This window comes from Salvelinus fontinalis, unplaced genomic scaffold (assembly GCF_029448725.1).
Source record: "Salvelinus fontinalis isolate EN_2023a unplaced genomic scaffold, ASM2944872v1 scaffold_0209, whole genome shotgun sequence".
Classification (NCBI taxonomy): domain Eukaryota; kingdom Metazoa; phylum Chordata; class Actinopteri; order Salmoniformes; family Salmonidae; genus Salvelinus; species Salvelinus fontinalis.
In genome coordinates this window covers 203,261-226,686 of record NW_026600418.1, presented here as the reverse complement: position 1 = coordinate 226,686, position 23,426 = coordinate 203,261, and the positions used below count along the sequence as shown (strand labels likewise).

General features: G+C 45.7%; 1 protein-coding gene across 6 annotated transcripts in view; it reads right to left on the bottom strand.

Moving 5' to 3' along the window:
• LOC129844722 (E3 ubiquitin-protein ligase RBBP6-like) overlaps positions 1–21,429 on the bottom strand; it is a 65,140-nt gene extending 43,711 nt beyond the window's left edge. For 4 of the 6 annotated variants that reach the window (XR_008757962.1, XR_008757961.1, XR_008757960.1 and 1 more), the window contains exons 1-4: positions 19,765–21,429; positions 17,665–17,764; positions 10,663–10,756; positions 6,895–6,939 (exon numbers count right to left, since the gene is read on the bottom strand). Coding sequence is in view for 3 of the 6 variants with exons in the window: in XM_055912774.1 (XP_055768749.1) it covers positions 6,895–6,939; positions 10,663–10,756; positions 17,665–17,764; positions 19,765–19,930 (405 nt within the window). In the remaining 3 variants the exon portion in view is untranslated. The remainder of the gene's footprint in view (positions 1–6,894; positions 6,940–10,662; positions 10,757–17,664; positions 17,765–19,764) is intronic. The other 2 variants (XM_055912773.1, XM_055912772.1) reach the window with 2 other exon arrangements.
• Between the last annotated feature and the right edge of the window lie 1,997 nt (positions 21,430–23,426).

The window sequence follows — 23,426 nt, the reverse complement described above, 5'->3', positions numbered from 1 at the left end:
GTCTGATAGATCTGTGACTAACCTAGTCAGTCTGATAGATCTGTGTCTAACCTAGTCAGTCAGTCCGATAGATCTGTGTCTAACCTAGTCAGTCTGATAGATCTGTGTCTAACCTAGTCAGTCTGATAGATCTGTGTCTAACCTAGTCAGTCTGTTAGATCTGTGTCTAACCTAGTCAGTCTGTTAGATCTGTGTCTAACCTAGTCAGTCAGTCTGATAGATCTGTGTCTAACCTAGTCAGTCTGTTAGATCTGTGTCTAACCTAGTCAGTCTGATAGATCTGTGTCTAACCTAGTCAGTCAGTCTGATAGATCTGTGTCTAACCTAGTCAGTCAGTCTGATAGATCTGTGTCTAACCTAGTCAGTCAGTCTGATAGATCTGTGTCTAACCTAGTCAGTCTGATAGATCTGTGTCTAACCTAGTCAGTCAGTCTATTAGATCTGTGACTAACCTAGTCAGTCTGATAGATCTGTGTCTAACCTAGTCAGTCAGTCTGATAGATCTGTGTCTAACCTAGTCAGTCAGTCTGATAGATCTGTGTCTAACCTAGTCAGTCAGTCTGATAGATCTGTGTCTAACCTAGTCAGTCAGTCTGATAGATCTGTGTCTAACCTAGTCAGTCAGTCTGATAGATCTGTGTCTAACCTAGTCAGTCTGATAGATCTGTGTCTAACCTAGTCAGTCAGTCTGATAGATCTGTGTCTAACCTAGTCAGTCTGATAGATCTGTGTCTAACCTAGTCAGTCAGTCTGATAGATCTGTGTCTAACCTAGTCAGTCTGATAGATCTGTGTCTAACCTAGTCAGTCAGTCTGATAGATCTGTGTCTAACCTAGTCAGTCTGATAGATCTGTGTCTAACCTAGTCAGTCAGTCTGATAGATCTGTGTCTAACCTAGTCAGTCTGATAGATCTGTGTCTAACCTAGTCAGTCAGTCTATTAGATCTGTGACTAACCTAGTCAGTCTGATAGATCTGTGTCTAACCTAGTCAGTCAGTCTGATAGATCTGTGTCTAACCTAGTCAGTCAGTCTGATAGATCTGTGTCTAACCTAGTCATTCTGATAGATCTGTGTCTAACCTAGTCAGTCAGTCTGATAGATCTGTGTCTAACCTAGTCAGTCAGTCTGATAGATCTGTGTCTAACCTAGTCAGTCAGTCTGATAGCTTGTGTCTAACCTAGTCAGTCTGATAGATCTGTGTCTAACCTAGTCAGTCTGATAGATCTGTGTCTAACCTAGTCAGCCTGATAGATCTGTGTCTAACCTAGTCAGCCTGATAGATCTGTGTCTAACCTAGTCAGTCAGTCTGATAGATCTGTGTCTAACCTAGTCAGTCAGTCTGATAGATCTGTGTCTCACCTAGTCAGTCAGTCTGTTAGATCTGTGTCTAACCTAGTCAGTCTGATAGATCTGTGTCTAACCTAGTCAGTCTGATAGATCTGTGTCTAACCTAGTCAGTCAGTCTGATAGATCTGTGTCTAACCTAGTCAGTCTGTTAGATCTGTGTCTAACCTAGTCAGTCAGTCTGATAGATCTGTGTCTAACCTAGTCAGTCAGTCTGTTAGATCTGTGTCTAACCTAGTCAGTCTGATAGATCTGTGTCTAACCTAGTCAGTCAGTCTGTTAGATCTGTTTCTAACCTAGTCAGTCTGATAGATCTGTGTCTAACCTAGTCAGTCAGTCTGATAGATCTGTGTCTAACCTAGTCAGTCAGTCTGATAGATCTGTGTCTAACCTAGTCAGTCAGTCTGATAGATCTGTGTCTAACCTAGTCAGTCTGATAGATCTGTGTCTAACCTAGTCAGTCTGTTAGATCTGTGTCTAACCTAGTCAGTCTGTTAGATCTGTGTCTAACCTAGTCAGTCTGGTAGATCTGTGTCTAACCTAGTCAGTCTGTTAGATCTGTGTCTAACCTAGTCAGTCAGTCTGATAGATCTGTGTCTAACCTAGTCAGTCTGATAGATCTGTGTCTAACCTAGTCAGTCAGTCTGATAGCTTGTGTCTAACCTAGTCAGTCTGATAGATCTGTGTCTAACCTAGTCAGTCTGATAGATCTGTGTCTAACCTAGTCAGTCTGTTAGATCTGTGTCTAACCTAGTCAGTCAGTCTGATAGATCTGTGTCTAACCTAGTCAGTCAGTCTGATAGATCTGTGTCTAACCTAGTCAGTCTGATAGATCTGTGTCTAACCTAGTCAGTCTGATAGATCTGTGTCTAACCTAGTCAGTCTGATAGATCTGTGTCTAACCTAGTCAGTCTGTTAGATCTGTGTCTAACCTAGTCAGTCTGATAGATCTGTGTCTAACCTAGTCAGTCTGATAGATCTGTGTCTAACCTAGTCAGTCAGTCTGATAGATCTGTGTCTAACCTAGTCAGTCTGATAGATCTGTGTCTAACCTAGTCAGTCTGATAGATCTGTGTCTAACCTAGTCAGTCTGATAGATCTGTGTCTAACCTAGTCAGTCAGTCTGATAGATCTGTGTCTAACCTAGTCAGTCTGTTAGATCTGTGTCTAACCTAGTCAGTCAGTCTGTTAGATCTGTGTCTAACCTAGTCAGTCTGTTAGATCTGTGTCTAACCTAGTCAGTCAGTCTGATAGATCTGTGTCTAACCTAGTCAGTCAGTCTGATAGATCTGTGTCTAACCTAGTCAGTCAGTCTGATAGATCTGTGTCTAACCTAGTCAGTCAGTCTGATAGATCTGTGTCTAACCTAGTCAGTCAGTCTGATAGATCTGTGTCTAACCTAGTCAGTCTGATAGATCTGTGTCTAACCTAGTCAGTCTGATAGATCTGTGTCTAACCTAGTCAGTCAGTCTGTTAGATCTGTGTCTAACCTAGTCAGTCTGATAGATCTGTGTCTAACCTAGTCAGTCAGTCTGATAGATCTGTGTCTAACCTAGTCAGTCTGATAGATCTGTGTCTAACCTAGTCAGTCTGATAGATCTGTGTCTAACCTAGTCAGTCTGTTAGATCTGTGTCTAACCTAGTCAGTCTGATAGATCTGTGTCTAACCTAGTCAGTCTGATAGATCTGTGTCTAACCTAGTCAGTCTGATAGATCTGTGTCTAACCTAGTCAGTCTGATAGATCTGTGTCTAACCTAGTCAGTCTGATAGATCTGTGTCTAACCTAGTCAGTCTGATAGATCTGTGTCTAACCTAGTCAGTCTGATAGATCTGTGTCTAACCTAGTCAGTCTGATAGATCTGTGTCTAACCTAGTCAGTCTGATAGATCTGTGTCTAACCTAGTCAGTCTGATAGATCTGTGTCTAACCTAGTCAGTCAGTCTGATAGATCTGTGTCTAACCTAGTCAGTCTGATAGATCTGTGTCTAACCTAGTCAGTCAGTCTGATAGATCTGTGTCTAACCTAGTCAATCTGATAGATCTGTGTCTAACCTAGTCAGTCTGTCTGATAGATCTGTGTCTAACCTAGTCAGTCAGTCTGATAGATCTGTGTCTAACCTAGTCAGTCTGATAGATCTGTGTCTAACCTAGTCAGTCTGATAGATCTGTGTCTAACCTAGTCAGTCTGATAGATCCGTGTCTAACCTAGTCAGTCTGTTAGATCTGTGTCTAACCTAGTCAGTCAGTCTGATAGATCTGTGTCTAACCTAGTCAGTCAGTCTGTTAGATCTGTGTCTAACCTAGTCAGTCAGTCTGATAGATCTGTGTCTAACCTAGTCAGTCAGTCTGATAGATCTGTGTCTAACCTAGTCAGTCTGATAGATCTGTGTCTAACCTAGTCAGTCTGATAGATCTGTGTCTAACCTAGTCAGTCTGATAGATCTGTGTCTAACCAAGTCAGTCAGTCTGTTAGATCTGTTTCTAACCTAGTCAGTCTGATAGATCTGTGTCTAACCTAGTCAGTCAGTCTGATAGATCTGTGTCTAACCTAGTCAGTCTGTTAGATCTGTGTCTAACCTAGTCAGTCTGATAGATCTGTGTCTAACCTAGTCAGTCTGATAGATCTGTGTCTAACCTAGTCAGTCAGTCTGTTAGATCTGTGTCTAACCTAGTCAGTCAGTCTGTTAGATCTGTGTCTAACCTAGTCAGTCAGTCTGTTAGATCTGTGTCTAACCTAGTCAGTCAGTCTGATAGATCTGTGTCTAACCTAGTCAGTCTGATAGATCTGTGTCTAACCTAGTCAGTCAGTCTGATAGATCTGTGTCTAACCTAGTCAGTCAGTCTGATAGATCTGTGTCTAACCTAGTCAGTCTGATAGATCTGTGTCTAACCTAGTCAGTCAGTCTGATAGATCTGTGTCTAACCTAGTCAGTCAGTCTGATAGATCTGTGTCTAACCTAGTCAGTCTGTTAGATCTGTGTCTAACCTAGTCAGTCTGATAGATCTGTGTCTAACCTAGTCAGTCAGTCTGTTAGATCTGTGTCTAGTCAGTCAGTCTGATAGATCTGTGTCTAACCTAGTCAGTCAGTCTGATTGATCTGTGTCTAACCTAGTCAGTCTGATAGATCTGTGTCTAACCTAGTCAGTCTGATAGATCTGTGTCTAACCTAGTCAGTCAGTCTGATAGATCTGTGTCTAACCTAGTCAGTCAGTCTGATAGATCTGTGTCTAACCTAGTCAGTCTGTTAGATCTGTGTCTAACCTAGTCAGTCAGTCTGATAGATCTGTGTCTAACCTAGTCAGTCAGTCTGATAGATCTGTGTCTAACCTAGTCAGTCAGTCTGTTAGATCTGTGTCTAACCTAGTCAGTCTGTTAGATCTGTGTCTAACCTAGTCAGTCAGTCTGATAGATCTGTGTCTAACCTAGTCAGTCAGTCTGATAGATCTGTGTCTAACCTAGTCAGTCTGATCTATCTGTGTCTAACCTAGTCAGTCAGTCTGACAGATGATTCTGTCTGAAAACACATTGCTGATGCAACTTATTTATCATCACAAGAAAATACTTTTCTCCAAGATTCACTTGAATTGACTTTACTAAAAAAGGACAGGAAGTGTAAAATACACTGGGGGAGAAAACAAAAAAACAGATATTTTCCTTCAAGAATACATAAGTAGTACACACATAAATGGTCACGGGTCTTAAGAGACGTTTGCCAAGTTTTATTGAATTTAAAAAAAAAAAAAAGATTTTTTTTAAACATTCATACTCCACATTCCAGCTACCCAATCAAAAACACAGTCCTTTTAATAGCTCACTGTCATTACAGCCTTGAACACCAATTATAAGCAGTAATGTTGTTATCTGGTTTAACGTCAGGTATATTTATAAACATTACAAATCAGTACCGTTCCATCACAACATCAAAAAAAGGGTTCAACCAGGAAACACGACAGGGGTTTTATACCGCACTGTAGGTCTCCGTTTTACCAAACTATATATATATATATATCTGAGGATAAAACAAGAACTATATTTGAGGATAAATTACATCTGCTAAATATTTAAGTATATCTCTTAAAAAAGAACACAGGTGTGGTGACAAAGCGTGCAGTAAGAGAGGATTTGGTGAAATGTTTAAAAGTTGTTACACATGGCTTCAATAAGTTTTGAAATCAAGATTGATAACAGGTATGTTTTTTTAAAATTAGTGTCGTAGGGGTGAAAGGTCATGGATGAGCAAAAAAAAAAAAAAAAAAAAGTAGAGTCTTCATTTAGAGAAAAGAAAACGGGGGGAAAAAAACCCGAAGCGAAAACTTCGATCTTCAGGACTGTAATTGTGCTCCGGATACGTGTGTATGCGTGTGTGTGTACAAGTGTTTCGGGAACGAGTGCGCGTGTGTGTGTGTGTAACGTACGAGTGTGTGTGTACGTGTGTGTGTGTGTGTAACGTACGAGTGTGTGTGTGTACGAGGCGAGTGTAAAGCAGCAGCAAGTGTACGCCCCCCCCCCCCCTTCAGACTAAAAAAAAGACACAGAGCAGAGACATGGGACACACAGTAAACACACCAACAATCACATTAATATCAAACCATCAATCAAGATCATTATAAAAACCAGCAATTAATTGTTTTAAAAACAATAAAGGGTTAACATCGTCTTAATTAAAAATAACCTGTGCGATTATCAATATTACTGTACAATATCTAGGAGTTAATATGAATAACTAATATCCTGTTACATTAATTTAAAAAAAACAGCATTTAAAAAAGGGTGAAACAAACAAAGATGACACCTGTATATCTCCAGTATTGTTATTAAGGACCGGTTCCCGTTATACCGGGTCCCGTTATACCCTTCTTCTTAGATACTGTAAATATTGGACATAGCTAATATTCACCACATAGGCAATAAACACGACATTAATATATATATATATATATTTTTTTTAAACACACTGGACATAAAACCAACCAAGTCAGTCAACATAACATTTTAAGAAACAGTTTTAGACGTAGTTTCAATCTAACGCAACTGTTTTAAGAGAAAAGAGGGAGAAGAGAAGGAGGAGAGGAGAGAAGAAGGGGAGGGAGGAGAAGGAGAGAAGAAGGAGAGAAGAAGGAGAGAAGAAGGAGAGAAGAAGGAGAGGAGAGAAGAAGGAGAGAAGAAGGAGAGTAGAGAAAAAGGAGAGGAGAGAAGGAGAGGAGAGGAGAAGGAGAGAAGAAGGAGAGAAGAAGGAGAGAAGAAGGAGAGGAGAGGAGAGAAGAAGGAGAGAAGAAGGAGAGGAGAGAAGAAGGAGAGGAGAGGAGAGAAGAAGGAGGAGAGGAGAGAAGAAGGAGAGGAGAGAAGGAGAGGAGAGGAGAAGGAGAGGAGGAGAGAAGAAGGAGAGGAGGAGAGAAGAAGGAGAGGAGGAGAGGAAGAGAGAAGGAGAGAAGAGAGAAGAAGGAGAGAAGAGAGAAGAAGGAGAGAAGAAGAGAAGAAGGAGAGGAGGAGAGAAGAAGAGAGGAGAGAGCGAAGTAGGGAGAAGAGAGAAGAGAATATATAGTATACCTTTGAGAGTTGGGCCAGTGATATAGATGCAGCATGATCATCAATCTGTTTGAATTAGATACAAAAATCTGATTAATGCTCCATCACACACACACACACACACACACCATGAAGACAGACGTATTCTGCAGAGTAACACACACACACACACAGACACATTCTGTAGAGTAACACACGAGGTAGATATCTACTGTCAAAACCGTGTTGACGGTATTAAATAAATCTGTTATAAAACGCTGGAACAGACATTATTACATTCACATCAGCTTGGTTATGAGACACGCAGGACAATTAAAAACAAAGTCACAAAACAACTTATCATTTATCAAAAAACCTCAGGAACAAATTCATCATTTACAAAAAGGCACCAGTTCATTTCATTAATAAAAAAAAAGTTTAATTAGTAAAATTAGAGGTCTTTGTAAATATATTTTTTTAAACGTGCACCGTCATTTGACGTCTAACCCGCCTCAAGCCAGTCTCGCAACATGCTAACATCCTGTGTGACTTGCATTGTGAGCGGTGTTAGCAACATGCTAACATCCTGTGGGACTTGCTTTGTGAGCGGTGTTAGCAACATGCTAACATCCTGTGTGACTTGCATTGTGAGCGGTGTTAGCAACATGCTAACATCCTGTGGGACTTGCTTTGTGAGAGGTGTGGGGGGAAATGAACGATCTAGCAAGCTTGTATAGGTGTTAGCAACATGCTAGCATCCTGTGGGACTTGCTTTGTGAGAGGTGTTAGCAACATGCTAACATCCTGTGGGACTTGCTTTGTGAGCGGTGTTAGCAACATGCTAACATCCTGTGGGACTTGCTTTGTGAGCGGTGTTAGCAACATGCTAACATCCTGTGGGACTTGCTTTGTGAGAGGTGTGGGGGGAAATGAACGATCTAGCAAGCTTGTATAGGTGTTAGCAACATGCTAGCATCCTGTGGGACTTGCTTTGTGAGAGGTGTTAGCAACATGCTAACATCCTGTAGCATGAGACTGATTGTCAATCAGTGTTGCTTCCTAAGTGGACAGTTTGATTTCACAGAAGTGTGATTGACTTGGAGTTACATTGTGTTGTTTAAGTTTTCCCTTTATTTTTTTGAGCAGTGTATATACAATGTGTGCAAAAGGCATGAGGAGGTAGGCAATAAATCAAATAATTACAATTTAGCAGATTAACATTGGAGTGATAAATCATCAGATGATCATGTGCAAGTAGAGATACTGGTGTGCAAAAGAGCAGAAAAGTAAATAAATAAAAGCAGTATGGGGGGTGAGGTAGGTAAATTGGGTGGGCTATATATCGATGGACTATGTACAGCTGCAGCGTACAACTTGCTTCTTGTATAGGTGTTAGCAACATGCTAACATCCTGTGTGACTTGCTTTGTGAGAGGTGTGGGGGGTAATGGGTATTAGCATTGCTTTTAAATGATAGGTATGGTACAATCCTGTTCCTCTGGTTGTGTGGTCTCCCTCGGGGACGACACACGGCCGCCCTCGGGGACGACACACGGCCGCCCTCGGGGACGACACACGGCCGCCCTCGGGGACGACACACGGCCGCCCTCGGGGACGACACACGGCCGCCCTCGGGGACGACACACGGCCGCCCTCGGGGACGACACACGGCCGCCCTCGGGGACGACACACGGCCGCCCTCGGGGACGACACGGTTGCCTCAGGGACAACACGGTTGCCTCAGGGACAACACGGTTGCCTCAGGGACAACACGGTTGCCTCAGTTTTGGTCCGACGGCCCAGCTCAAGGCCGAGTCTTGGCACTTCCAGAACTTTCCCAATGATTGAGACCACGGTGCTCTTGGAAACATTCAACACTCTAGAAAATTGTTTTATTCCCTTATACCCCAGATAAATGCCTCGTTGAAATTATCTCTCTGAGATCTACGGACAGTTCCTTGGACGTCATGGTATAGTTTCTGCTCTGACGTGCACTGTCAACTGTGGTCCATATTATGGCAAGAACAGCTCAAATAAGCAGAAACAACAGTCCATCGTTACTTTAAGACATGAAGGTCAGTCAATACGGAACATTTCAAGAACCTTTGAAAGTTTCTTCAAGTGCAGTCGCAAAAAAACCATCAAGCGCTGTGATGAAACTGTCTCTCAAGAGGACCGCCACAGGAAAGACCCAGAGTTACCTCTGCTGCAGATGATACATTCATTAGAGCTACCAGCACCTCAGATTGCAGCACAAATAAATGCTTCAGTGTTCAAGTAACAGACACATCTCAACATCAACTGTTCAGAGGAGACCGTGTGAAATCAGGCCTTCGTGGTCGAATTGCTGCAAAAAAAACACTACTAAAAAGGACACCAATAAGAAGAAGAGACTTCCTGGGCCAAGAAACACGGGCAATGGACATTTGACCGGTGGAAATCTGTCCTTTGGTCTGATGAGTCCAAATTGGAGATGTTTGGTTCCAACCATCATGTCTTTGTGAGACGTAGAGTAGGTGAACAGATGATCTCTGTATGTGTGGTTCCCACCTTGAAGCATGGAGGAGGAGGTGTGATGGTGGTTCCCACCGTGAAGCATGGAGGAGGAGGTGTGATGGTGTGGTTCCCACCGTGAAGCATGGAGGAGGAGGTGTGATGGTGCTTTGCTGGTGACACTGTCAGTTATTTATTTAGAATTCAAGGCACATTTAACCTGCATGGCTACCAAAGCATTCTGCAGCGATACACCATCCCATCTGGTTTGGGTTTAGTGGGAACTATCATTTGTTTTTCAATAGGACAATGACCCAAAACCCACCTCCAGGCTGTGTAAGGGTTATTTGACCAAGAATGAGAGTGATGGAGTGCTGCATCAGATGACCTGGCCTCCACAATCCCCCGAACTCAACCCAATGGAGATGGTTTGGGATGAGTTGGACCGCAGAGTGAAGGAAAAGCAGCCAATAAGTGCTCAGCATACACAGCCCATCTGTAAATAGCCCATCCAACTACCTCATCCCCATATTGTTATTTATATATTTTGCTCCTTTGCACCCCGGTATCTCTACTTGCACATTCATCTTCTGCACATCTATCACTCCAGTGTTTAATTGCTATATTGTAATTATTTTGTAACTACGGCCTATTCATTGCCTTACCTCCCTAATCTTACTACATTTGCACACACTGTATATAGATTTCTCCATTGTTATTGACTGTATGTTTGTATATTCCATGTGTAACTCTGTTGTATGTGTCGAACTGCTTTGCTTTATCTTGGCCAGGTCGCAGTTGTAAATGAGAACTTGTTCTCAACTGGCCTACCTGGTTAAATAAAATGTGAAATAAATAAATAAAAACATTTGTGGGAACTCCTTCAAGACTGTTGGAAAAGCATTCCAGGTGACTACCTCATGAGGTAGCTGGTTGAGAGAATGCCAAGAGTGTGCAAAGCTGTCATCAAGGCAAAAGGGTGGCTACTTTGAAGAATCTAAAATATATTTTGATATATGTTTAACACTTTTTTTGGTTACTACATGATTCCATATGTGTTATTTCATAGATGTGATGTCTTCACTATTATGCTACAATGTAGAAAATAGTAAAAAATTAAGAAAAACGCTTTAATGGAGAGGTGCGTCCAAAACTTTTGACTGGTACTGTAGTTTTAAAAACAGGACAACACTAGAATGGTATGACAAGACATTTCACACACACGTGCAGTGGTGTGTCTGTGTGTGTGTGTGTGTGTCTGTGTGTGTGTGTGTGTGTGTGTGTGTGTGAGAGAGGTGGGAGAGTGTTAGTTACATACTGCTCTGGACGATCCGACGGGGAAGTGATTGTGATCCGAAGAACGATCTGCTTTGGAGGATCCGACGGGGAAGTTGTGTTCTGAAAAACGCTCGCTGGAACAGAGAGAGAGAGAGAGACAGAGAGAGAGAGACAGAGAGAGAGAGACAGACAGAGAGAGAGAGACAGAGAGAGAGAGACAGAGAGAGAGACAGAGAGAGAGAGACAGAGAGAGAGAGACAGAGAGAGAGAGACAGAGAGAGAGAGAGACAGAGAGAGAGAGAGAGAGAGACAGAGAGAGAGAGACAGAGAGAGAGAGACAGAGAGAGAGAGACAGAGAGCGAGAGCCAGAGCGAGAGCCAGAGCGAGAGCCAGAGCGAGAGCCAGAGCGAGAGCCAGAGCGAGAGCCAGAGCGAGAGCCAGAGCGAGAGCCAGAGCGAGAGCCAGAGCGAGAGCCAGAGCGAGAGCCAGAGCGAGAGCCAGAGCGAGAGCCAGAGCGAGAGCCAGAGAGCCAGAGAGCCAGAGAGACACAGAGACACAGAGACACAGAGACAGAGAGACAGAGAGACAGAGAGACAGAGAGAGAGAGAGAGACAGAGAGAGAGACAGAGACAGAGACAGAGAGAGAGAGAGAGACAGAGAGACAGAGAGACAGAGAGTTAAATTCATGTTTGTCATTCAGACGCTCTTCCCAAGACAGACACACTTCCAAGTTTAAATAGTCAGTCTAGAAAAAGACAGGATTCAGAACTTGTTGGAGCCTGAAATCCCAAAATGACACGTCTGAAACGCTTAGGCTGACGTGTGTGTGTGTGTGTGTGTGTGTGTGTGTGTGTGTGTGTGTGTGTGTGTGTGTGTGTGTGTGTGTGTGTGTGTTACAAACGACACGCCTGATACCGCTAGGTCGTCTGTCACAGAGTAATGACCTAGTAATCTTAGGCAGAGTAATATTCTACAGGCCCTGCGATGCCAGTCGATCGGTCCGTTTCAATCCCAGGGGTTTAGATGGCCGGTTTGTTTTGGTGCTGGGAGTCAAGGTGAAGTCAAATTGTGGAGCTGTAGAAACGCAAAGTACTTATGAAAAGTATTGTAAAAAAAGGCAAATAAAAATGAAATGAAGCATTGCACCACATATCCTGCCACTACAGTCCCGTTTCCCTCAGACCAGACCTGCCACTACAGTCCCGTTTCCCTCAGACCAGACCTGCCACTACAGTCCCGTTTCCCTCAGACCTGCCACTACAGTCCCGTTTCCCTCAGACCTGCCACTACAGTCCCGTTTCCCTCAGACCTGCCACTACAGTCCCGTTTCCCTCAGACCTGCCACTACAGTCCCGTTTCCCTCAGACCTGCCACTACAGTCCCGTTTCCCTCAGACCTGCCACTACAGTCCCGTTTCCCTCAGACCTGCCACTACAGTCCCGTTTCCCTCAGACCTGCCACTACAGTCCCGTTTCCCTCAGACCTGCCACTACAGTCCCGTTTCCCTCAGACCTGCCACTACAGTCCCGTTTCCCTCAGACCTGCCACTACAGTCCCGTTTCCCTCAGACCTGCCACTACAGTCCCGTTTCCCTCAGACCTGCCACTACAGTCCCGTTTCCCTCAGACCTGCCACTACAGTCCCGTTTCCCTCAGACCTGCCACTACAGTCCCGTTTCCCTCAGACCTGCCACTACAGTCCCGTTTCCCTCAGACCTGCCACTACAGTCCCGTTTCCCTCAGACCTGCCACTACAGTCCCGTTTCCCTCAGACCAGACCTGCCACTACAGTCCCGTTTCCCTCAGACCAGACCTGCCACTACAGTCCCGTTTCCCTCAGACCAGACCTGCCACTACCGTCCCGTTTCCCTCAGACCAGACCTGCCACTACAGTCCCGTTTCCCTCAGACCTGCCACTACAGTCCCGTTTCCCTCAGACCTGCCACTACAGTCCCGTTTCCCTCAGACCTGCCACTACAGTCCCGTTTCCCTCAGACCTGCCACTACAGTCCCGTTTCCCTCAGACCTGCCACTACAGTCCCGTTTCCCTCAGACCTGCCACTACAGTCCCGTTTCCCTCAGACCTGCCACTACAGTCCCGTTTCCCTCAGACCTGCCACTACAGTCCCGTTTCCCTCAGACCAGACCTGCCACTACAGTCCCGTTTCCCTCAGACCAGACCTGCCACTACAGTCCCGTTTCCCTCAGACCTGCCACTACAGTCCCGTTTCCCTCAGACCAGACCTGCCACTACAGTCCCGTTTCCCTCAGACCAGACCTGCCACTACAGTCCCGTTTCCCTCAGACCTGCCACTACAGTCCCGTTTCCCTCAGACCTGCCACTACAGTCCCGTTTCCCTCAGACCTGCCACTACAGTCCCGTTTCCCTCAGACCTGCCACTACAGTCCCGTTTCCCTCAGACCTGCCACTACAGTCCCGTTTCCCTCAGACCAGACCTGCCACTACAGTCCCGTTTCCCTCAGACCAGACCTGCCACTACAGTCCCGTTTCCCTCAGACCAGACCTGCCACTACAGTCCCGTTTCCCTCAGACCTGCCACTACAGTCCCGTTTCCCTCAGACCTGCCACTACAGTCCCGTTTCCCTCAGACCTGCCACTACAGTCCCGTTTCCCTCAGACCTGCCACTACAGTCCCGTTTCCCTCAGACCTGCCACTACAGTCCCGTTTCCCTCAGACCTGCCACTACAGTCCCGTTTCCCTCAGACCTGCCACTACAGTCCCGTTTCCCTCAGACCAGACCTGCCACTACAGTCCCGTTTCCCTCAGACCAGACCTGCCACTACAGTCCCGTTTCCCTCAGACCTGCCACTACAGTCCCGTTTCCCTCAGACCAGACCTGCCACTACAGTCCCGTTTCCCTCAGACCAGACCTGCCACTACAGTCCCGTTTCCCTCAGACCTGCCACTACAGTCCCGTTTCCCTCAGACCTGCCACTACAGTCCCGTTTCCCTCAGACCTGCCACTACAGTCCCGTTTCCCTCAGACCTGCCACTACAGTCCCGTTTCCCTCAGACCTGCCACTACAGTCCCGTTTCCCTCAGACCTGCCACTACAGTCCCGTTTCCCTCAGACCAGACCTGAATCACCATACCCCCCGTGCAGCAGGTGTCAGAGCAGGTGACAGAGCAGACCTGAATCACCATACCCCCCGTGCAGCAGGTGTCAGAGCAGGTGACAGAGCAGACCTGAATCACCATACCCCCCTGCAGCAGGTGTCAGAGCAGGTGACAGAGCAGACCTGAATCACCATACCCCCCTGCAGCAGGTGTCAGAGCAGGTGACAGAGCAGACCTGAATCACCATACCCCCCTGCAGCAGGTGTCAGAGCAGGTGACAGAGCAGACCTGAATCACCATACACCCCCGTGCAGCAGGTGTCAGAGCAGGTGACAGAGCAGACCTGAATCACCATACCCCCCTGCAGCAGGTGTCAGAGCAGGTGACAGAGCAGACCTGAATCACCATACCCCCCGTGCAGCAGGTGTCAGAGCAGGTGACAGAGCAGAGCTGAATCACCATACACCCCCGTGCAGCAGGTGTCAGAGCAGGTGACAGAGCAGAGCTGAATCACCATACACCCCCGTGCAGCAGGTGTCAGAGCAGGTGACAGAGCAGACCTGAATCACCACACACCCCCGTGCAGCAGGTGTCAGAGCAGGTGACTGAGAGCAGAGCTGAGCTGCGATCCAACATCCCTTATTTGAATATCTTAACGGACACAGTCTCAGTTCTCAGTCACACAAACAATCCAGACCTCCTCACTTAGAAACTAATCTACATTTACATTGTCATTTAGCAGACGCTCTTATCCAGAGCGACTTACAAATTGGTGCATTCACCTTATGACATCCAGTGGGACAACCACTTTACAATAGAGCACCTAAATCTTTTAAGGGGGGGGGGGGGGGGGGGTAGAAGGGTTACTTTATCCTATCCTAGGTATTCCTTAAAGAGGTGGGGTTTCAGGTGTCTCCGGAAGGTGGTGATTGACTAATCTAGATAAATGATCTGGGCTCACTGCTTCCATCATCACTTGATGCCACATCAGGAAGTGCCATTAAAATGTCACAATAATGACTAATATACAGGCGATAAATAAAACAATTAAAAACTGTTTTAAGTGAGAAAATAGGCATTGGTCTGAAGCCCCAAAAAGCTATGTAAATTCACATGAGCACCACAATGCCTACTCCACCCATGCTCTACCAAGGTTTTACACCACCACAATGCCTACTCCACCCATGCTCTACCAAGGTTTTACAGCACCACAATGCCTACTTCACCCATGCTCTACCAAGGTTTTACACCACCACAATGCCTACTCCACCCATGCTCTACCAAGGTTTTACAGCACCACAATGCCTACTCCACCCATGCTCTACCAAGGTTTTCCACCACCACAATGCCTACTCCACCCATGCTCTACCAAGGTTTTACACCACCACAATGCCTACTCCACCCATACTCTACCAAGGTTTTCCACCACCACAATGCCTACTCCACCCATGCTCTACCAAGGTTTTACACCACCACAATGCCTACTCCACCCATGCTCCACCAAGGTTTTACACCACCCCAATGTCTACTCCACCCATGCTCTACCAAGGTTTAACACCACCACAATGCCTACTCCACCCATGCTCTACCAAGGTTTTACAGCTCCACAATGTCTACTCCACCCATGCTCTACCAAGGTTTTACAGCACCACAATGCCTACTCCACCCATGCTCTACCAAGGTTTTACACCACCACAATGCCTACTCCACCCATGCTCCACCAAGGTTTTACACCACCACAATGCCTACTCCACCCATGTTCTACCAAGGGTTTCCAGCACCACAATGCCTACTCCACCCATGTTCTACCAAGGTTTTCCAGCACACGGCTTTGACCTGCTACAGTAGCTATGTCGGTCTGCTGTACTTCAGACGATATGTAGGCAGGTTGCTTAGGATTTAAACCGTCTCAAAAACAGCCTGATTCATACTCTTAGAAGGTGCTGCTGCTCCCACAATAATGGGATTTGTACCGAACACAAAATAAAATATTGGATTCTTCACACGCACTAATCCAATTAAAAAATTAAAATCAAATTTGATTGGTCACATGCACATATTTAGCAGATGTTATTGCAGGTGTAGCTAAAATGCTTGTGTTCCTAACTCCAACAGTGCAGTAATATCTAACAATTTACAACAATACACAAACCTAAAAGTAAAATAATGGAATTAAGAAATATACACTGCTCAAAAAAATAAAGGGAACACTTAAACAACACAATGTAACTCCAAGTCAATCACACTTCTGTGAAATCAAACTGTGCACTTAGGAAGCAACACTGATTGACAATACATTTCACATGCTGTTGTGCAAATGGAATAGACAAAAGGTGGAAAATATAGGCAATTAGCAAGACACCCCCAAAAAAGGAGTGATTCTGCAGGTGGTGATCACAGACCACTTCTCAGTTCCTATGCTTCCTGGCTGATGTTTTGGTCACTTTTGAATGCTGGCGGTGCTCTCACTCTAGTGGTAGCATGAGACGGAGTCTACAACCCACACAAGTGGCTCAGGTAGTGCAGTTCATCCAGGATGGCACATCAATGCGAGCTGTGGCAAAAAGGTTTGCTGTGTCTGTCAGCGTAGTGTCCAGAGCATGGAGGCGCTACCAGGAGACAGGCCAGTACATCAGGAGACGTGGAGGAGGCCGTAGGAGGGCAACAACCCAGCAGCAGGACCGCTACCTCCGCCTTTGTGCAAGGAGGTGCACTGCCAGCGCCCTGCAAAATGACCTCCAGCAGGCCACAAATGTGCATGTGTCTGCTCAAACGGTCAGAAACAGACTCCATGAGGGTGGTATGAGGGCCCGACGTCCACAGGTGGGGGTTGTGCTTACAGCCCAACACCATGCAGGACGTTTGGCATTTGCCAGAGAACACCAAGATTGGCAAATTCGCCACTGGCGCCCTGTGCTCTTCACAGATGAAAGCAGGTTCACACTGAGCACATGTGACAGACGTGACAGAGTCTGGAGACGCCGTGGAGAACGTTCTGCTGCCTGCAACATCCTCCAGCACGACCGGTTTGGCGATGGGTCAGTCATGGTGTGGGGTGGCATTTCTTTGTGGGGCCGCACAGCCCTCCATGTGCTCGCCAGAGGTAGCCTGACTGCCATTAGGTACCGAGATGAGATCCTCAGACCCCTTGTGAGACCATATGCTGACACATGCAGATTTGTGGCCTGCTGGAGGTCATTTTGCAGGGCTCTGGCAGTGCACCTCCTTGCACAAAGGCGGAGGTAGCGGTCCTGCTGCTGGGTTGTTGCCCTCCTACGGCCTCCTCCACGTCTCCTGATGTACTGGCCTGACTCCTGGTAGCGCCTCCATGCTCTGGACACTACGCTGACAGACACAGCAAACCTTTTTGCCACAGCTCGCATTGATGTGCCATCCTGGATGAACTGCTCTACCTGAGCCACTTGTGTGGGTTGTAGACTCCGTCTCATGCTACCACTAGAGTGAAAGCACCGCCAGCATTCAAAAGTGACCAAAACATCAGCCAGGAAGCATAGGAACTGAGAAGTGGTCTGTGGTCACCACCTGCAGAATCACTCCTTTTTTGGGGGTGTCTTGCTAATTGCCTATAATTTCCACCTTTTGTCTATTCCATTTGCACAACAGCATGTGAAATGTATTGTCAATCAGTGTTGCTTCCTAAGTGGACAGTTTGATTTCACAGAAGTATGATTGACTTGGAGTTACATTGTGTTGTTTAAGTGTTCCCTTTATTTTTTTGAGCAGTGTATAATATTTAACTTTTAATATAACTAGGCAACTCAGTTCAGAACAAATTCTTATTTACAATGAAGGCCAAACTCCGACGACGCTGGGCCAATTGTGCCTGGAATCGAACTATGGACTGTATTGACCCCTGTATTGACCTCTCTCGCACTGAGACGCAGCGACCTTAGACCACTTCGTCACCCGTGAGCCCTCAATGCACTGAATATATGTACTCACATGTTATACATCTTGCTTGTAACCTTGACTCCTCCGATGGGTATTCTTCTGATGATGACAGAAGAGTTCTTGGATATCAAGGCCTCATCGTCTTTGTATTCTACAGATCAGAGACAAGGGAATTACTTGGAGTTCTTGGATATCAGGGCCTCATCGTCTTTGTATTCTACAGATCAGAGACAAGGGAATTACTTGGTCTGTCTGTTGATAGTAGTTCCCCCGGGTCCTATCCCCCAGACGTCTAGTTCCCCCGGGTCCTATCCCCCAGACGTCTAGTTCCCCCGGGTCCTATCCCCCAGACGTCTAGTTCCCCCGGGTCCTATCCCCCAGACGTCTAGTTCCCCCGGGTCCTATCCCCCAGACGTCTAGTTCCCCCGGGTCCTATCCCCCAGACGTCTAGTTCCCCCGGGTCCTATCCCCCAGACGTCTAGTTCCCCCGGGTCCTATCCCCCAGACGTCTAGTTCCCCCGGGTCCTATCCCCCAGACGTCTAGTTCCCCCGGGTCCTATCCCCCAGACGTCTAGTTCCCCCGGGTCCTATCCCCCAGACGTCTAGTTCCCCCGGGTCCTATCCCCCAGACGTCTAGTTCCCCCGGGTCCTATCCCCCAGACGTCTAGTTCCCCCGGGTCCTATCCCCCAGACGTCTAGTTCCCCCGGGTCCTATCCCCCAGACGTCTAGTTCCCCCGGGTCCTATCCCCCAGACGTCTAGTTCCCCCGGGTCCTATCCCCCAGACGTCTAGTTCCCCCGGGTCCTATCCCCCAGACGTCTAGTTCCCCCGGGTCCTATCCCCCAGACGTCTAGTTCCCCCGGGTCCTATCCCCCAGACGTCTAGTTCCCCCGGGTCCTATCCCCCAGACGTCTAGTTCCCCCGGGTCCTATCCCCCAGACGTCTAGTTCCCCCGGGTCCTATCCCCCAGACGTCTAGTTCCCCCGGGTCCTTTCCCCCAGACGTCTAGTTCCCCCGGGTCCTTTCCCCCAGACGTCTAGTTCCCCCGGGTCCTTTCCCCCAGACGTCTAGTTCCCCCGGGTCCTATCCCAGACGTCTAGTTCCCCCGGGTCCTATCCTAGATACCTAGTTCCCCGGGTCCTATCCTAGATACCTAGTTCCCCGGGTCCTATCCTATAGTCGGCTTCCCGAAAAGTCGACATACAAATATAACATCAATCCATCTTATCTATTAAATTGACATATGACGTTTTACATCCACGGTTGTCAGGAAGTGCTTTTAAAGTACACTGGCGTCGACTCCCCAAAGAGCAAGCAGTTCACAGTAGAAGGAAAAAACCTTAAGAGGAACCAGACTCCCTGACTGTGCTGGCATGGTGGGGATAGGCCTTACAAGCCAACCACCTGGGCTGAAATTGGGGTTTTGTGGATGGAACCTTACAGGTAGGCTAAATTAAAGTTAACATTTCCCTTCAATGTAACGGCTCAAAACCCCATTGACCCTCTATTCAAGCCCTGTCAAAAATAGACAGGGCCCTCCTAGACCAGTAACCACAGTGGTTATCTGGCTGTCTGACTTCTTCATTGAATCCCGACAGTGCTTATTGATCCCTTGGTTGACACTAGCTCACCTAACGTTAGATTTCCGTCCAGGCCGTTATGTGCAGCAAACCACACGGGAAGACCCTGCACTTGAGCTATAGCTCGTCCACCAACTTGTTAGTTAGCTAAGCTACAAAGCTAGCTAGCTGTCATCAATGTTGACGTAGTACTCTGGTTAGTAAGAAAGTACGTTAGCTAGTTAGCAGCTAGCAGCAACACAACAGTCAAACACACACGTGTTTGTCTGATACAGTGATGGTGGATCAGGACTATAGTGTTAGAAAACACTCTACACGAAGAACTCAACATCACATTACACAGATCATAAATGTTTTAATGTCTGATTCGGGGCTTGCCGTTACTGGACTAATTTGTTCTTAGCGACAAGCTAGCTAACGTGCTAATGTTAGCTAATAGCTAGTTAGCAAGCTACTAGGTAGCTAGCTATTAGTCGCAACAGCTGTCGGCAGCTTTGACAGCCCAGGTGATTAGCTAGTTAAGATACAAATGTCTTCTTAAAACCACAGATCATAAAACTACTTTTCTTACCTTCTTTAGTTTGTGCGTTGGTGATTTGTAGCCCGCAGTCGACAGCTTTGAGTCTCTCCCGACCCATAATCTGTCTTTTCAGATCGGCTAGAGTGATGTTCAGGCCATCGAAAGTGACCGTGTCGTAGTTGAGTTTAGATGAGAACTTATAATGTACACAAGACATGGTGGAAACGAAAGGCACAACGGTTACCTAGATGTCCCAGACACTAAACTGATCATATGGGGGGGGGGGTTGACGAGCTCGATAAGCAAGCTGTCAAATGGTACAGAGCAAGTTAATGGAAGTAGCTGAGTTTAATGTAGCTAAACGTTAGTATCCAACGCGTCGAAAGGAAAACAGCTGATGTTGATTGTGAGTCGTCAAGTTGACTTGAAATCACTTCTTTTTTAGAGTTTTGGCCCGTGGCAACCGGCCCAAAGCAACACACCGACTTCCAGAAGCATGGTGTAAAAAATATATTCCTTTCCTTTGACCAGGTACTTCAATACATAAAAGATAAACAAGGTGTCCGAAGCCAAGGTAGGAAACTAAGACTAGTAACAGTAACCGTTACTTGCGTCCTTATTGTCCAAAACAAAATAAATGCGATCACTCAAGAGAATCAGAGTTTTGAAAATAAACAAGTGTAAACAAACAGAGCAAACACGACGATATGTATACCTAATTTATTCCCTGCGTAAAAGGTAGCTAACTAGGTAATGCGAATTATGACAGCAAATAAAGACAAGTCTGGCCTTCTCGTAAAGGTAACGCGTAGCTAACAGTTAGCTTGCTGCTAGCTTATAACAAAACAAAAAGCTACCTAAAAGACGCTGTCAACCCAAATTACATGAATACATTCACCGGATACTACAACAAAACCATTAATATTTCAGAAACAATATATATATATATATAGTCATTACATTCCATGCAAATATCTATATAATGTTTTATTCCTTTCCATTTTAAAGTTGCCAGAAATCACCAGCTGTGTCGACTTCCACAGGAGACAGAGGAGAGAGAGCTGTCATTTTTGCTCGGCCTTTCTACGCATGCGCCAAGTAAAAGGAAGGGCCACGTTCAGAACATCAGTCGCTTTGTTTCCTGCGCAGTCGGCTGATGACGCAATCCAACATTTTTCACCATGGACAGGTGTGACAATATCCTTTAATAAAAGGAAAACTAACTCAAATTGTACCAGTCATATCTGTTGGCTGGGCTTCCCTGCTCTGAATCAATGACACAGTCTATAAGTACATAATGTTATATGGATGTATGTCTACAGTTAAGAAAAAAAAGACTGAAAAATCAGAGGATGTTCAAGATTGTAGGCTACCTTTTAATATAATAGTGCTATAATATAATATAATTTCACTATAATAGTTCAATAGAAACAGTGTTGCATTTTTTGGGGGGGCATTGTATTCATGTAAGAAAACTGTGGCAAGACATCAGTAGATTTATAATTATAACACTTTTATGAAGATTTTACACTATTGTGGAGAGATGTACTGCTTGGATTCTTTACCTTACGATAGGAATAAGATGAAACATTTGTATGTAATTAATTTCATTATTCTTTTGGCCAAATTTCATATTCACAAATGTAAATTTACAAACAAACAAAAAACACATTTTCTTACCCTACAAAAATAAATGTAACTGTATTTTAAGACAATTAAAATACTCTACTAACAAAAAAGCTGTTAGAGTTATAAGTATATGTTCCTGATACTGTACCGCTAGCCCCGCCCCAGCCACGCCCCAGCCCCGCCCCAGCCACGCCCCCAGCCCGCCCCAGCCACGCCCCCAGCCCCACCCCTAGCTTTATTGTCCATTGTATATTATCCATATATACTTGTGTTCCCTCATGTACTTCCTGTATTGATTTGTTAATAAAAAAAAATAAAAAAAATAAAAAGGTGCAACAATATCAATTTTACCACTGAGAAGAATTAGGTACCAAGCTACTGAGACAATGTTGTGCTGTAACATTTTGGCCCGGTAGTTTGAGCAATTTGGGTAGATTTTGTCGAGTACAAAAAGCGCTTGATCTTGCCAATTAACTCAAAACACAAGAATGTCTTGAACATAGAACTAAATGGCGATTGTATAAGCCTGCCGTAAGAAACTAGTCATTTTACAAGTCCCTTATAAAAAAAACGTTATCTAAACTCACCAGTAGATGGCGATCTAAAACCATTTATAATAAATGTTCAAAAACGAGGTTCATCCTTGATCCTTAACATCTATTATTTTGTCTTGTGGAATTATCTCTATCGGGTGGGCATATCTATAGTAAAACACCTGCGCAGCAAGCACACATGGCTTATGACGGGCCTGTTATAACCTTCTAATGATGCTGAGGAGAGTAGTTGTCACCTCGTCAGTGGGGGGGGGGGGGGGGGCATTAGAAAAGGACATAATTTGGGCGTTTTATGTCTTTGTGACACTTTTTTTTGTAGGCGAGCTATGACATAAAAACTACAGCTGCTGTTGCCTTTCACATTTATCATCCTCCTCCTCCTCTTCATTTATCATCCTCCTCCTCTTCATTTATCATCCTCCTCCTCCTCTTCATTTATCATCCTCCTCCTCCTCTTCATTTATCATCCTCCTCCTCCTCTTCATTTATCATCCTCCTCCTCCTCTTCATTTATCATCCTCCTCCTCCTCTTCATTTATCATCCTCCTCCTCCTCTTCATTTATCCTCCTCCTCCTCCTCTTCATTTATCATCCTCCTCCTCTTCATTTATCATCCTCCTCCTCTTCATTTATCATCCTCCTCCTCCTCCTCATTTATCATCATCCTCCTCCTCCTCTTCATTTATCCTCCTCCTCCTCCTCTTCATTTATCATCATCCTCCTCCTCCTCTTCATTTATCATCCTCCTCCTCCTCTTCATTTATTATCCTCCTCATTTATTAATCTTCTCATTTATCATCCTCATTTATTATCTCCTCTTCTTCATTTATCATCCTCCTCCTCCTCTTCATTTATCATCCTCCTCCTCCTCCTCCTCCTCCTCATTTATCCTCCTCCTCATTTATCCTCCTCCTCTTCATTTATTATCTTCCTAATTTATCCTCCTCCTCCTCCTCCTCATTTATCCTCCTCCTCCTCCTCATTTATCCCCCTCCTCTTCATTTATTATCTTCCTTATTTGTCCTCCTCCTCCTCATCTATTATCCTCCTCATGTATCCTCCTCCTCATTTATCCTCCTCCTCATTTATTAGTCTCCTCCTCATTTATCCTCCTCCTCCTCCTCCTCATTTATTCTCCTCCTCCTCATTTATCCTCCTCCTCCTCCTCCTCCTCCTCCTCCTCCTCCTCCTCCTCCTCCTCCTCCTCCTCATTTATCCTCCTCCTCCTCCTCATTTATCCTCCTCCTCCTCCTCCTCCTCATTTTTCCTCCTCCTCCTCCTCATTTATCCTCCTCCTCCTCCTCCTCATTTTTCCTCCTCCTCCTCCTCCTCCTCCTCCGCCTGCTCCTCATTTATCCTCCTCCTTCTCCTCCTCCTCATTTATCTTCCTCCTCCTCCTCCTCCTCATTTATTCTCCTCCTCCTCATTTATCCTCCTCCTCCTCCTCCTCCTCCTCCTCCTCCTCCTCCTCCTCCTCCTCCTCCTCATTTATTCTCCTCCTCCTCATTTATCCTCCTCCTCCTCCTCCTC